The 13,227-nt window shown below is 38.8% G+C and overlaps 1 protein-coding gene across 2 annotated transcripts in view; it reads right to left on the bottom strand.

Annotated features, from left to right (window-relative positions):
* Positions 1-13,227, bottom strand: part of LOC118420419 (tyrosine-protein kinase ABL1-like) — an 85,573-nt gene that overhangs the window by 41,017 nt on the left and 31,329 nt on the right. For both annotated transcript variants that reach the window (XM_035827199.1, XM_035827200.1), the window contains exons 2-3: positions 13,111-13,167; positions 387-557 (exon numbers count right to left, since the gene is read on the bottom strand). In XM_035827199.1, the coding sequence (XP_035683092.1) occupies positions 387-557; positions 13,111-13,167 (228 nt within the window). The remainder of the gene's footprint in view (positions 1-386; positions 558-13,110; positions 13,168-13,227) is intronic.

The following is a 13,227-nucleotide window of genomic DNA, read 5'->3' as shown; positions in this document are numbered from 1 at the left end:
TGTTGTACATCCAGTATTGACTTAGATGTTTGACAATTCTGTATCTTTTTCATGATAAATGAAGGCTAAAAATGCTCCAACATTCTGAGAGAAAACATTTTCTTGCAATATGTATGCTTCAACTTAGAGTCATGTAAGCAACTAACTTCAGAATAGAGATAATGACTCAATCATTCTTATAACATCTCATACATACTTTTATACCCTACACAACAGAAAGTATATATAGTATCTTACCTTTAAGTATACTAAGTTGGTTTGTATCTCCAGCCACGAAGTCGTACAGCGCCACGAACAACTATGGATCGTTCAGCTCCGGGTCGAACAGACACACACACACACATGCGCACGCACGCACGCACGCACGCACACATACACATACATACCTTTGAGTATACTAAGTTGGTTTGTGTCCCCAGCCACAAAGTCGTACAGTGCCACGAACAACTGCGGATCGTTCAGCTCCGGGCCGAACAGAAGGTTCTCCCGCGAGGTCCAGCGGTCTCCGAGGTGTGGCGTGTCCGGCAGGGGACGGTTAGCCAGAACCTCAGATACATCTGAAATGGAAGAAAGGGTATCAAATTTAAGAACTAAATGTTTCTTTAGTTTACAAGGAAGGGTATCAGGTGTGGCATGTCCAGCAGGGTGCGGTTAGCCAGAACGTCAGACAAATCTAGATCAGATGGAAGAGTATTGCCCTAAAGTTAAAGCCACACCTTTCAAGAAAGAGTAGGGACATGCCCCAGTATACGATCTCAGGTGCAAAACCTTACAGTTGGCGAATACTAAAGTATAGGCTACAGAGTCCTTCAGTGTATTGTGGTTGAAAAAGAAAGAAGAAAAAGAAGCCCTTAACGTTTTATAGATTATATGTAGCAAATAATGCAATAAGATATGGCATATTCAGTACAGCGCAGTTATCCAAAACTTCAGAAGTATCTGAAACAAAAGAAAGAGTATCCTCTTTATATGTAGAGGTAATATATAAGAAAAGGAATGAAAAGGACAGTTATCCAACACTTCAGAAATATCTGTAAGACTAAGAGGAGAAATAGCATAATTTAAAGCAGCCAACACAAAATTAATGTACAACTCATAGTCATACTAGCATTTGTCCCTGCCAAATCCTGTGAGTGTCACATCCAGAATACAACTTAACAAATTCTCTACGTTATATACAACTGGGCACTATAATCATCTTTTAGTACAGTATATACATAATATACATTGTAGAGTAAAAATGACACTGAGAAAAGCACCTGGCACAAGTCAAACGCTGCCATACTGACCAGGAAAGGGGATCCTGACTTTGACACAGTAGTTAGAAATGCTTCCAGTTTCCATCCTGAATATCTCACAAGCAACCAAACTGAACTTCCAACACCAACAATGTACAAGAAGACAAGTTCTCCTACATGTACAACTCCCTTATACAACTGTACGTTACATTCCCACACTGGCCAGTCACCCATGTGAGTAACCTGAGTCCTTTTAAACAGTCTCTCACCACACTGACGCAGGACTAGTGACTCCTCCAACCTTGAGAATCATCTCTTTTATAGCCACGCCTAGAGTAGAAACCACAAACCTGAGGTGGAAGTCCTACTTCCGACCCTTTTGTGCGTACAGCAAACTGCACTTCCCAGGAAACTTCTCAAGCATGAAATTGCATCTACCACTCCTTTCAACCAATTAGTGTCTTAAGAATTCTTACTAATGATGAGATGTCAACTAAGACAGAGGCTTTTGCAACACAAAAGCTTGGAGCTTCCAATGAGTTTGGTAAAGACTTGAGGATTAAAGATATGGAAGTTTTTTTGACACAAAAAGTACAGAGACTTTTGTAAGGTATGAGTACTACAGTCTATAAATTACAAAATTCTACAAACTACAAAAGCAAACGGTAAAGGATTACATACATATATACCCATATGTGAATGTCTGATACTATCAGGTGGATTTAGTGATGAGTTTCAGTATCTTTCCTAGTATTACTAAGAAAGCAACTTTTCAAAAATGTATTTTCCTACGGTTGCATTGTGAGAGCTGCCAAATCTAAAGACATAATGTGTATTCAGAACTACTTGTTGTACAAAGTTTCATCATGAAATCAGACTGACATTAGCTGTAGAGTGTGTTAGCTCAGGTCAGGCGTGCCCTATTGTGTTATGGGGTGACCCACACTGAAATAATTATCCCCCCAGGGGACAACGTGGATGTCACAGTTTCTGTTACGTCATCATCACAGCACGCCAGCTTCCGACCGACCTGACGAGCATGCCCAAATATGGACAGAGAAGTTACCCCATCGAGGTGATATTCTGTGCTACACACATGTATGTGGTAACTAATAAAGTTAGAACAGTCCTCATTTGCTCTCATGGAACATTCCAGTGTTAGGAGGGGAGGCGTAGTCGTTATAAAAATAATCTTAACACTACATGTACTCACTTGGAATTTAAAATAAAAAGTAAGCTTGCTATATCATTCTTACAACCTTAGCCATACTTGGACAGAGAAGTTACCTTAAATTGTCGTTTGCATTTGCTATGGAACATTCCAATGTTAGGAGAAGAAGAAGAGTTGTTATAGAATTAATTACAACACTAGTACTAGTAGTAGGTGGGAATAAAAAAAAGGAAAATAGAAGAAATTTTGTCCAAGTCATACGTGATTCTATACAGCATAAAATTAAGTTAGCTTATTATCTACCAAATTTTCATACTTTTTTGTGTATACCTTTCAAAATCTGTGGAAATCGTAGTTAAAACAGGCCACATGAATTAATTTGTTGGTGGCTCTAAGACCTATTTATGTAAAATCTAACAAGAGGATGTCTGTTCACTCCACATGAAACTGTGTGTACCAATTTACAGACTTGTCTTCATAGTCAAACTCTGTTTCCTGTTGATATTTCAATCTAGCGATGTCTTTTTTTAAAAATCCCATCAAATCATATTGGTACGGCTATAGCAAGATAAATTAAAAGCTATAACAAAAGTGACACCTGTAGCTGGTATGTAAAAACTCCAAATCTCACGTTCACTGGAATTCATAATACACCACCTCCCAGATTCCATACAGCCCAGTCCTCACGTGAATGACATACATGTATAATAGCTTCCTGTTGACAAACATGTCACAATCAGCACTACAACCAGGTGTTGTTAGGTGGGTACGGAAATACTTCTGTGAGGTTTCACACGTACACAGCTGACCCGCTAACTTGGGTAACGTCATCATTTTGTAAACTGCCTGGGGCTAGATGTGGATAGTAAGCTTACAACTTAAAATGAAGTTAAACCATAAATCATGGAACTGTAACAGTGTAAATGTATCTATTTTTGCATCAGTGTTATAGTTATAGGTCAGGAGGGAAACATAGTTCAATCCTATATTGGTCATGTAGTTATCTGAATAAAAACACACTAACATGTTCATGACGTCACACAGAGTTTATTTGTTGGTTCTCTGACATTCTTATATGTCTGACATATATACTATATAGCAAGAAAATGTCAAGAAAACAAAATGCTGGGAAGAAAACTTGCATTTGACTCCCAGGAAAACTTGGTGTACCAGAACCCAGACTTTCCCCTTGGAGTCTGTTTTCATATCAATATTCCTATCTAGCATTTTTTTGTCTTCCAAGGACAGAGAACCAAGAAATCATATCAAAGTGGCCTAAAATGCATGGTAATCGACACATCGATTGTGTGTTTAGTGGTTTGAGTACAAGTTACTTATATGTGATCAAGAGGAACTAACAGATTGTGGGCTGCCTAACAGGGTGTGCCTGTCCTTGAACAAGTGGGTGTGTCTAAACTGTGTACACGTGTTGGATAATCTCTTACTAGTAAGCTGATGAAGGTGTGGCTCTTCTTAAGTGCTGGAATGAAAACTGTTGTTTCCTTCTTAATAATAATTACGTACATGTGTACTGTAGGGAACGGCTTTTCTGTGCGTGGAGAATTTGCGCATGCGCGTAAAAAATTTGCGTGTGAAAAAATAAAGTTCCTGAAATATGTCAGAAAATGTGCAGCTAGGAATTCTAAGGCAGAAAAATTTGATCCTATGATATAATTTCCCATATGTAACCAGAATTTTTGGTTTGAAGAAATCCTGATTTTTAGATCCCTTGGGAATAGGTTCATTTGCATATTTTGAACAATCCAAAATCCCATTAATTTCAAAGAAATACATGGAAAAATTACTTGTATGAGGTTTTATAATGTAAAATGTTACAATTTGAGGTTTTTCTCCATTCTAGAAGCTTCATTTCATCTTTTTTGAAGCAAATTGTTTCACGCGCAGATTTCAAACTTTTTTGCGCGTGAAAACTTAACATTTGAAAATCACTTGAAAATCAATCAGATCAAGATTTTGTACCCTAGAATGCAACAATACAATACTTAATTCCATTCTGTGCCATCTTGTTTGAGCTTTTTAAGTTTAAAACTGCAAAAACTTTTTGAATCCCTTGGGAATCAGCTAATTTGCATATTGTCAAGCGCAGATTTTTCACGCGCAAGTTTTCATGTGCACATTTTTCACACGCACAAAACCCCAACCCTGTACTGTATAGAGCTAAGAGCTGTAACCATTCACAATAGAGTAGAAGTGGGAGTGTCTAAAATGTGTACACGTGCATGTTGGATTCTCTCATTCTGATGAAGGTGTGGTAAACAAATGTAAGTACAGGAGTGAAAACTGTTGCTTCCTTCTTAATAATAATCATGTATATGTGTACAGTAGCTAAGAGCTGTAACCATTCACAATAGAGTAGAAGTGGGTGTGTCTAAACTGTGTACACGCGCATGTTGGATTCTCTCATTCTGATGTAGGTGTGGTTACCTAAGTGCTGGAATAAGAACTTCTGCTTCTGTCTTACACGTGCATTTGTACAACATGTATTATAAGCTAAGATCTGTAACCGCAAACAACAGAGTGCAGGTGGGGTTCAAACTATGACATTTAGACTGGGAATTGAACCCCAAACCTCATGATCAAGACATCAGCTTTCTACTATCATTTTAGATCATAACACTTCACATTTTGAACCAGCTGTTCTTGGGGCCCAAATCAAAAGTAAAACTAGAGAGGCAACATTTTTGTGAAAATGCATGTTTCCCAGTGGTATTCACGGTCACTAGTCGACCGCTAAATTTTCATCTGGAAACGTAGAGTGCATGTTACAGTGCCAGTTTTTGCTGCATTTTGATTGGATCTGGGCAACAGATGAAAACGAATGTTGAGGAAAACAAAATGTTTCCTTTCTGGGAAAGATAAAAATGGGGTTTGAAAGTCTGCTGACATCTTGGGCCTGAGATTTGATGCTCCAAAACCAGAGTAGCTAACTCATACACTGCTTTACCATTTCTATATACTCTTCTGAAGTTGACTTGTTGAACCATACCAGCTGGGTCACTGTATGATGGGGAAGGAAGTCAGCCTGAACAGGAAGGTTACTACAGGACAACAGGAACCACAACACTCACAACAAATACTTCAACTCTTCTACTCAAATAAAACTGGTCAAACAAAGCTAGTTCTTTGAGCTAAGACTCACTATGCAGGGCTCGAAATACTGGGTGCATGTGCACCCAGGTGCACCCAAAATTGGAGCTGCGCACCCAATTATTTTTTGTGGGTGCACAGGTTGCACCCAAATATTTTCTTATGTTTATGTATGTTAAGATATCAAAGTATACTAGTATACATCATATTCTTGACATTTAAGTGCTAAAAAGATCATAAAAATGTCTGCCATGGTACTTCTGTATCTGTATCTATATAGCCGGTATAACCGCCATTCGGCGTAACACACATACTTGTTTAAGAATTTGAAGCTTGTGATTAAGTTTTATCATTAGGTCGTTTACTTGAATTTAAGTGGTGCACCCAAAAACTTTTTGGTGCACCCAATTTTTTAAGCTGGGAGCACCAGTGCACCTAATCCCAAAAATGAATTTCGAGCCCTGCTATGTAATAGCAATATCTATATATTTTCAGCATTTTGGTACAACATCATATATATTACCTTGAAGGAATTTCCACATTGCCCTATGACTGTATTATTATTTGAAGAAATTTCAAGTAGAATTTTGTTTGAGTTTGTCTATATTAAAGAGTCAAAGGGACGGAAATTAAGTGCATTCAGGATAATTTGTAGACATATGATTTAATTTCAAGGAAAATTTTCAATTGGCACACACATCATTCTGATTACAAATCCCCTCCTGTCAGTTCTACCATAAACTTGATATTGTGATATGAAAACATGTATCTGTGTTACAACAGAATATCTATCATTCAACACTATTCTTCTTCTTAGTATTTCCTTAGTTCTCATGGTGAAAATCTGGCAATAAAACATCATGAACACAGCGAGCAAGGGGGGGGGGGGGGAATCAAAGATATTCCAGAAACTGAATGTACCAATCAGTACCAGGGCTCTAGCCAGCTCAAAATTTTTTTCCGTCAGCCAATTCCCATTGTCGCAAAAACACTATTCCAGGAGTTACAGAGACTGAACTGAGACCTCGATAAACTGGTTTTAATGAGATTATCGTATGCGAAAGGGCACCGACACACATTGTCAACAATCATAACAATAGCAAAACAAACAGTGTGTGGCTTTTACGGCCCTGGACGGCGTCCCCAAGCCGCCTGTAGCTTCCACCAAGGAGCTTTTATCAGATTTTTGTCCGTCAAGGTTGACGAAGGTTGACGGATTGGTTTTAAAATTTTTCCGTCACATGCAGTAAATTTCCGTCAATTGACGGAAAAACGGACGCTGGCTAGAGCCCTGCATAGTACAGACTTCTCGGAGAACCTCACTCTCTGTTTATAACAGTTGAAGTTCAGCATCATTTTCTAAAATCCAAGAACCAACAGGTTAATTAGGCGTGACTTATACCAATCAACCAGTATAACAACTTTTGTAACATACCAGTTCTGAAGGCAGGAGCGGCCGGCTGTATTACGTCAAACAACATGTCCCTGCTAAGCCCCACTATAGGGGACGGATCAGAGACTCCCTCATAAGTGTGCCAACAGCTTCCTGTGCTCTTGTTTGAGTGGAAGTGGTCAGAAATCACTGACGTCAGGCCCTTCTTACAAGGGAGGTTTCACTCAGGGGCGTGGCACGGCATGACAACGGTGGGGTTATCCCAGGTCAGAGTCAGTTCAAGTACAGACACAATTCAAAATTCAAAACATGCCAAGTGGTACAAAAATAACTCTTAGTCTTACTCCTAAAGCTAAAGGTTTATACATCATAGCCTTTTTGAATCTTTCGAGGCAGTGGGTTGTTATCCAATATGTCTAGGTATTTTGGTACTGGTAACCAAAATGGCAGGGCTAACTTATCTTTGCCACATGTATAAAGGGCTGACAAGGCTACATGGAGTACTTATGAAGTTTGTCGATAAACCTGGTATGCAGTACTTCACAAAAAACCTAGAGGGCACTTTTCAAAAGCATTTTATCTGACAGCAAATGCACAAGTATGGTTACATGCACACAAACTTGCAATGTTTATTTCTTTCAAAAGAATTTGAAGTATAGCATTTTGGGTCAAGTATACAAACATAAAAGGCTGTGTTAAGACTTGGGCATACATAAAAAATAGTACCTTCCTTGGTATTCTTAGTAACATTCCAACACATGTATGAGTCATCACTACTACACAATACATAATTCCTGCATATGATAGACTGGATTTTTCAATCTCCTATGCCATGAAATTGCATTTCCTGAGTGTATCCAAAAAGCCTATAGGAACAGAGTATTGATCATCTACCACACAAACTAATTGACAATTCGTGAGTCAAGACTTCCCCAGGATGAAAAATTCCTGAGGAATTTCCAGATGGAATGTTTCAAGTTCCTTTCCTGGAATGGTTGGTATGGAAGTCTTCCTAATTGTAAATGTGCACTTCCTTCTCATTTCTAGGGTTATCTCCTTCTAAAGAGGTCACTTCATCATAGTTACAAGTTACTAGTAATAACAGTGCAATAAACATAGTTTTTTCAGCACCTACCAATGCATTGGCCAAGTGTGTAGAGTAGTGTTTGCCTTGCATTTGGTACATGTCAAGTTTAATCCCTTGCCTATAGTCATACCAATGACTTAAAAATCACATGGTGCCAGGGCCCGAAATACTTTTTTGAGCCAGGTTGTCCAAGTGGCAACATGAGTCAAAAGCCAGGTTGCGTCATCAACATTTCAGGTTGCCCCACTTTCAAATTGTTACTTTCTTCAAATCAGCTACTTATCCATTATCTTTTCTTCCAGTTATATGTAACTATGTAATATGTTTTATGTTATCAAAACATGTAGGTGGGGAAAAATCAGGGTTCCAACAGCAAAATTTCAGGTTGCTCAGTGTGCAACCTGGGTTTAAAATTAAGTTGCGCAAAGCAAAATGTGGTTGCATTTTCAAGTGGGTATTTCGAGCCCTCTGGTACATATGGCTTTCTGTGCCCAAGGGCTAATAAAATGGGAAAAGGCACTGCCCTATGTACCATCTGGTGTGGGAAGGGTGTAAAAACTTTTTCACTTTAAAAATTGGTTTCAAACACCCCTTCCTCATTTGAGAAACAGACAAGCCCGAGGAGGTTTGGTGATGTAATGAGGAACACCAGCAGCACTGTAAATAACTTGTGAGTAATAAACACATGAACATGTCTTCCAGGTCCTGAGGCTTGGCCTGATCTTTAAGGATATCTTGAAAGGTAGGGCATTTTTCTCACACCCTGAGGGTACAAAGAAGAGGAACACTAAACAAGAACGCTGACCCATCAACTTCCTCCTTAGAAGGGTATGGTGTTAGCCTGGTATCCAGCCGTAATATAGCTCCCGAGTCTCTTCTCTCCTCTTCGCAATTGCTTATGACTTTATCAGAACACTGTTTCCAGACTTTCCCTACAACCAAAATCTGCTGGAAACACTTGCAAGGGGTGTGGTGTTCCAGTGCCTCGTCCAAGCACTGTGGTTCTTTCCAACTTGGTCCAAGGCTGAATTCACAAATATTGTACTCCAGGACTTAATAAAACCCCCTCCACCTCCCCACAATAACCACCTGTCGCACACAGGGCAGAGGTGGTGGTTGGAATGGAATTCCTTTGACCACATTTTTTGTCCTTGTTCCAGACAGGAAAACCTGCTTGACACAAGCAGTAATCAGGTAGGAGCGTTTCCTGCTCCGTGTGGTGGTGTAGTGCCACCTGTATTCAGTCCTGACTTCCTACCGATTGTGTGCAGTCTGTTTCCGACAATAGAAAACGTGGGCGGCAAAACAAAGTCTGTGCAATTTCGGTAGAGCTTATTTCTTTGAACTACTCTTCAAATATAAATACTTTCTCTCCAGGGTCACATACCAGCTTTGTTCTAGCCGGTAACACCATGTTGATTAATTTTCTATCCTTTGTAGAGAAAAAATACATGCCATATATAGCAAAACAATATTACTAAACAAATATGTATGGCGTAAAATGCCAAGATCCATTTCAAAGACAAGAAGAAAGTGAAAGAAAAAAATGAAGCCTCTGTTAAAATCCTGCAGGTAGAATTATCGTGCAATAAAGTTCTTCCGTTGAACTAGTAAAAATGTTTATTTTTGCATATTCATAATATTTACTTGTATGTATTAATTTGCATCTACTTGTTTGAATCTATAGTACTATAGTTGTAGTAGACCATATGAAAGTACTAATATCAGGGCTCGAAATACTGGGTGCATGTGCACCGAAACGTGCACCCAAAATTGGAGCTGTGCACCCAATGACTTTCTGTCGGTGTACCCTTTCTTAGGTTTTATGTATGTAAAGATATCAAAGTATATAATTATACATCATATTCTTGACATCTAAGTGTTAGAAAGATAATAAAAATGTCTGCCATGGTACTTGTTTAAGAATTTGGTAGCTTGTAACTATTAGGTTATTACTTAAATCTAAGTGGTGCACCCAAAATTTTTGTGTGCACCTGATCCTAAAAAGGAATTTCGAGCCCTGTTGTGTATTGCCCACCCCCTGTTGACAAAACACTCCAAGATGATAATCACTGGATCACCTGACAATAGCCAGGAACAAAAGGTGTGAACACCCTACTTCAGGCAGGTGACAGGTCCTCTTCACACCCTATTGTTACACAGTTTACACCTGTGTGCAAATACTTCCTCCTCTTCAAGCTATTTTTGGGGAGGGGCTACCAAATGAACTTTCCAATCTACAATGCAACACAAAATTAATGCAGAAACACGTTCAAAACACATAGTTTTGAATCCCAAGTCTTCAACTCGACTGCAAAGCTAGGATTTGTCAGGTTTGTTTTGGTTGAAACAAAGTGGGAGAACCTTCGTTTACACCTGTCTGGGAATACTTCCCGTTGTTTCGTCATCTACTACTAGTACTAGCAAAACTTTTAAAGCATGGAACTGGCATATAGTGGAAAAAGTGGGTAAATTCGTCTTCTACTGACGTCAAACCCCACTAAACTAGCACCATGTATATTCTAGAATGTAGAATAACATTAGTAATAACCCTGAACACAATAACTTATATTTTTCATTATCATATGTAATGTTTTACTTGTACTTGGAATTAGCCATATATGAACTTTATTATATATATATATATATATATATATATATATATATATATATATATATATATATATATATATATATATATATATATATATATATATATATATATATGTGTGTGTGTGTGTGTGTGTGTGTGTGTAAGTTTTCAGTCTTCTTCGAAAAGAACATAAGCACAAAGCTTTATTAACAAGACATGGACTGGCTTAAGCACTGAACAGCTCATCAGAAGGGCAGAGGACAGAGCAAGATGGGCACGGATCACTGCTACTGGATGTCGGGGAGCCCCTACGACCACTGAGGTTACGGGCCATGAGTGAGTGAGTGAGTTTATCAACAATTTTGCTACCATTGCAAGATTGACATTGGCACACCCAAAACAATAACAAACTGGCTCCGTGGGGGTTACTGAGCTTGGGGACATCCTCTTGGCACTCAGACAACCCAGACAAATCCTAGTGCTCCAGGAAGTAGGCTATAAGCAGCCTCATTCCCGGTAGTATATTCTAGGCCAAAGAGGGGCACTATCGGAAAACGTAATAAGACACATACAAAAAATAGAAAACATAACTTACAAAACATCAACAACACAATTACAAAGCAGTTCTTAATGCCATATTCTTGGTTACTTTAAAATTAAAGCCATAAAAATGTCTGAGAAAAGGCTTGCGTAATGTCTTTTTTTCTGGATGGACTAGAAAAGTGTGTGTGTGCAACTGTAAGAAGGGCTCTAAATTTCCATTTGCAATTCTGAATTGACATATCTAAGAATTCCTAACACTGACAGAGAACAATTTTCAGCATTGAATCAAAGTTTCATTCAAAATCAACATTATCAAAAACATCATCTGACACAAGCAAAAAAATTCTCCCTCAAAAAAGTCAAAGATCAGATTGTAGGTAAACGACACTGGCAAAGACCCTCACTTGAAAAAAATTGAATAGAGGGTTGGTCAACAATTAACAAGTGTCAAAAGAGATAGCCAGGAGAATTTGCTGCCAGTTTTCCGACCCAACAGCCTAGAAAGATCGGGATGAAAGGACCCTTAACAGTCCGTTCAGGAGGAAAATCTGGATGAAAAGATAAAGTAGGAAGCCATCGGTCTGGGGAGGGATAACCGACATAAGCCTGGAAGCCAGGAACTCGACACACAGGCAGAAAAGCCTGATACTATACAGGAAGATTTCACGCTATTAAGGATCAAGATTTTGCATCTGGAATCTTTCCAGAGAGCAAACTGTTTTAACTAAATGTACGATGAATAACATTAAATTTTTTGCACACAACTGATGTTTCGGTGATTGTCTGTCACCTTCATGGCAATTGTAACTTGTTCACACTACAATGCAGCTGTAGCAGAGGGGTCATAATGCTTACAGATGTATTTGAATCTTTGATGCATTTACTTAGTATATGTACTATTTTCTTTAATCAGCAATTATTCTCTATAATTACAAGCACGTGATGGGCACGGGCAATCATATATCAATGCTAACACACATCTGGAAATGAGATTCTTCTCATTTTTTTAATACAAAAGACACATCTTCAAAACCCCTTATCATAGCCTCAAGGAAATGGTCAATCTTATTACCTCCCCAGCTGCATCCTTTCAACAGAAATCAATCTTAATCCGCAAAATCTTTTCCGCTGCACAATAAAGACAGCTTGCAACTGGCAAACTCACTGAGAAGCATAGTCCTTCATCATCTATGAGTATGAAGATCATCTATGTGTTATGTATCTAACTTCAGACAAATCTTAGTGGCAATATCTTTCTTTTGTCTCAAAACACTGAATGTTCCAGTACTCAACATAAACAAGGAAATGTAAAGGAAGTAATACTGGCCCAAGATATTTCAAGAATATTGATGAGGAAGTGTTTTTGGCTTATAAGTATTCTACATGCAGAAGTGTTTTTTTTTTAGCCATTTTCTACAACTCTGTTTCGCTAGTTGAAGTGAATTCTTTTATCTATCGTCCCTCTAGAGAAAAATATCTCTCAACCAAAACTTAGACAGTAGTAACAAGCTAAGAATGACTTATTGTAATACAGGCCATTAGTATATCAGAAAAGGCAGCAAAAATCAAACAAACAAGTTATGAAATCTCTGCTTGTATTTCAGCCTACTGCTGTGACACCTGTGCACTCTCAGTATACACACACATGTAAGGATCTACATGCATGTAAGTTAAGGATTACAGGCCTAGGCCTAGGGGTGCCCCAGTAGCTACACCTGTTTTCAAATAGATCTTAGCTGAGAGACCACTACCTGGGTTGGGCACCTTGGTGAAGGCTGTACACATCTTTCGTAAGGCATGTTAAAAAAAAAAAAACGGGTTCTTGCGTCTGAGAAAGCCTCGAGCACATGGAAGGGAAAGGGCTATCAACCCCTCCCTATGCTACTGTTACAGAAACAGCAAGGAAGCTTGCTGCCCTATGACTGGGTTCACTGCAAGGGTCTGATAACAATGTGAGGATGTCTGTACATGTCTTACCTGATGGTTCTTGTACTGGGAAGAGCCCCTGAGGAGGTGAGAAGACGTCATGGTGGACTGCAGAAAAACACAAGACATGACAGGTGTTACAGACAGGCAAATATCAAGACCATTACA

The sequence above is a fragment of the Branchiostoma floridae genome, chromosome 8, assembly GCF_000003815.2.
Source record: "Branchiostoma floridae strain S238N-H82 chromosome 8, Bfl_VNyyK, whole genome shotgun sequence".
Lineage (NCBI taxonomy): Eukaryota > Metazoa > Chordata > Leptocardii > Amphioxiformes > Branchiostomatidae > Branchiostoma > Branchiostoma floridae.
This window is presented reverse-complemented; position numbering and strand designations above follow the sequence as displayed.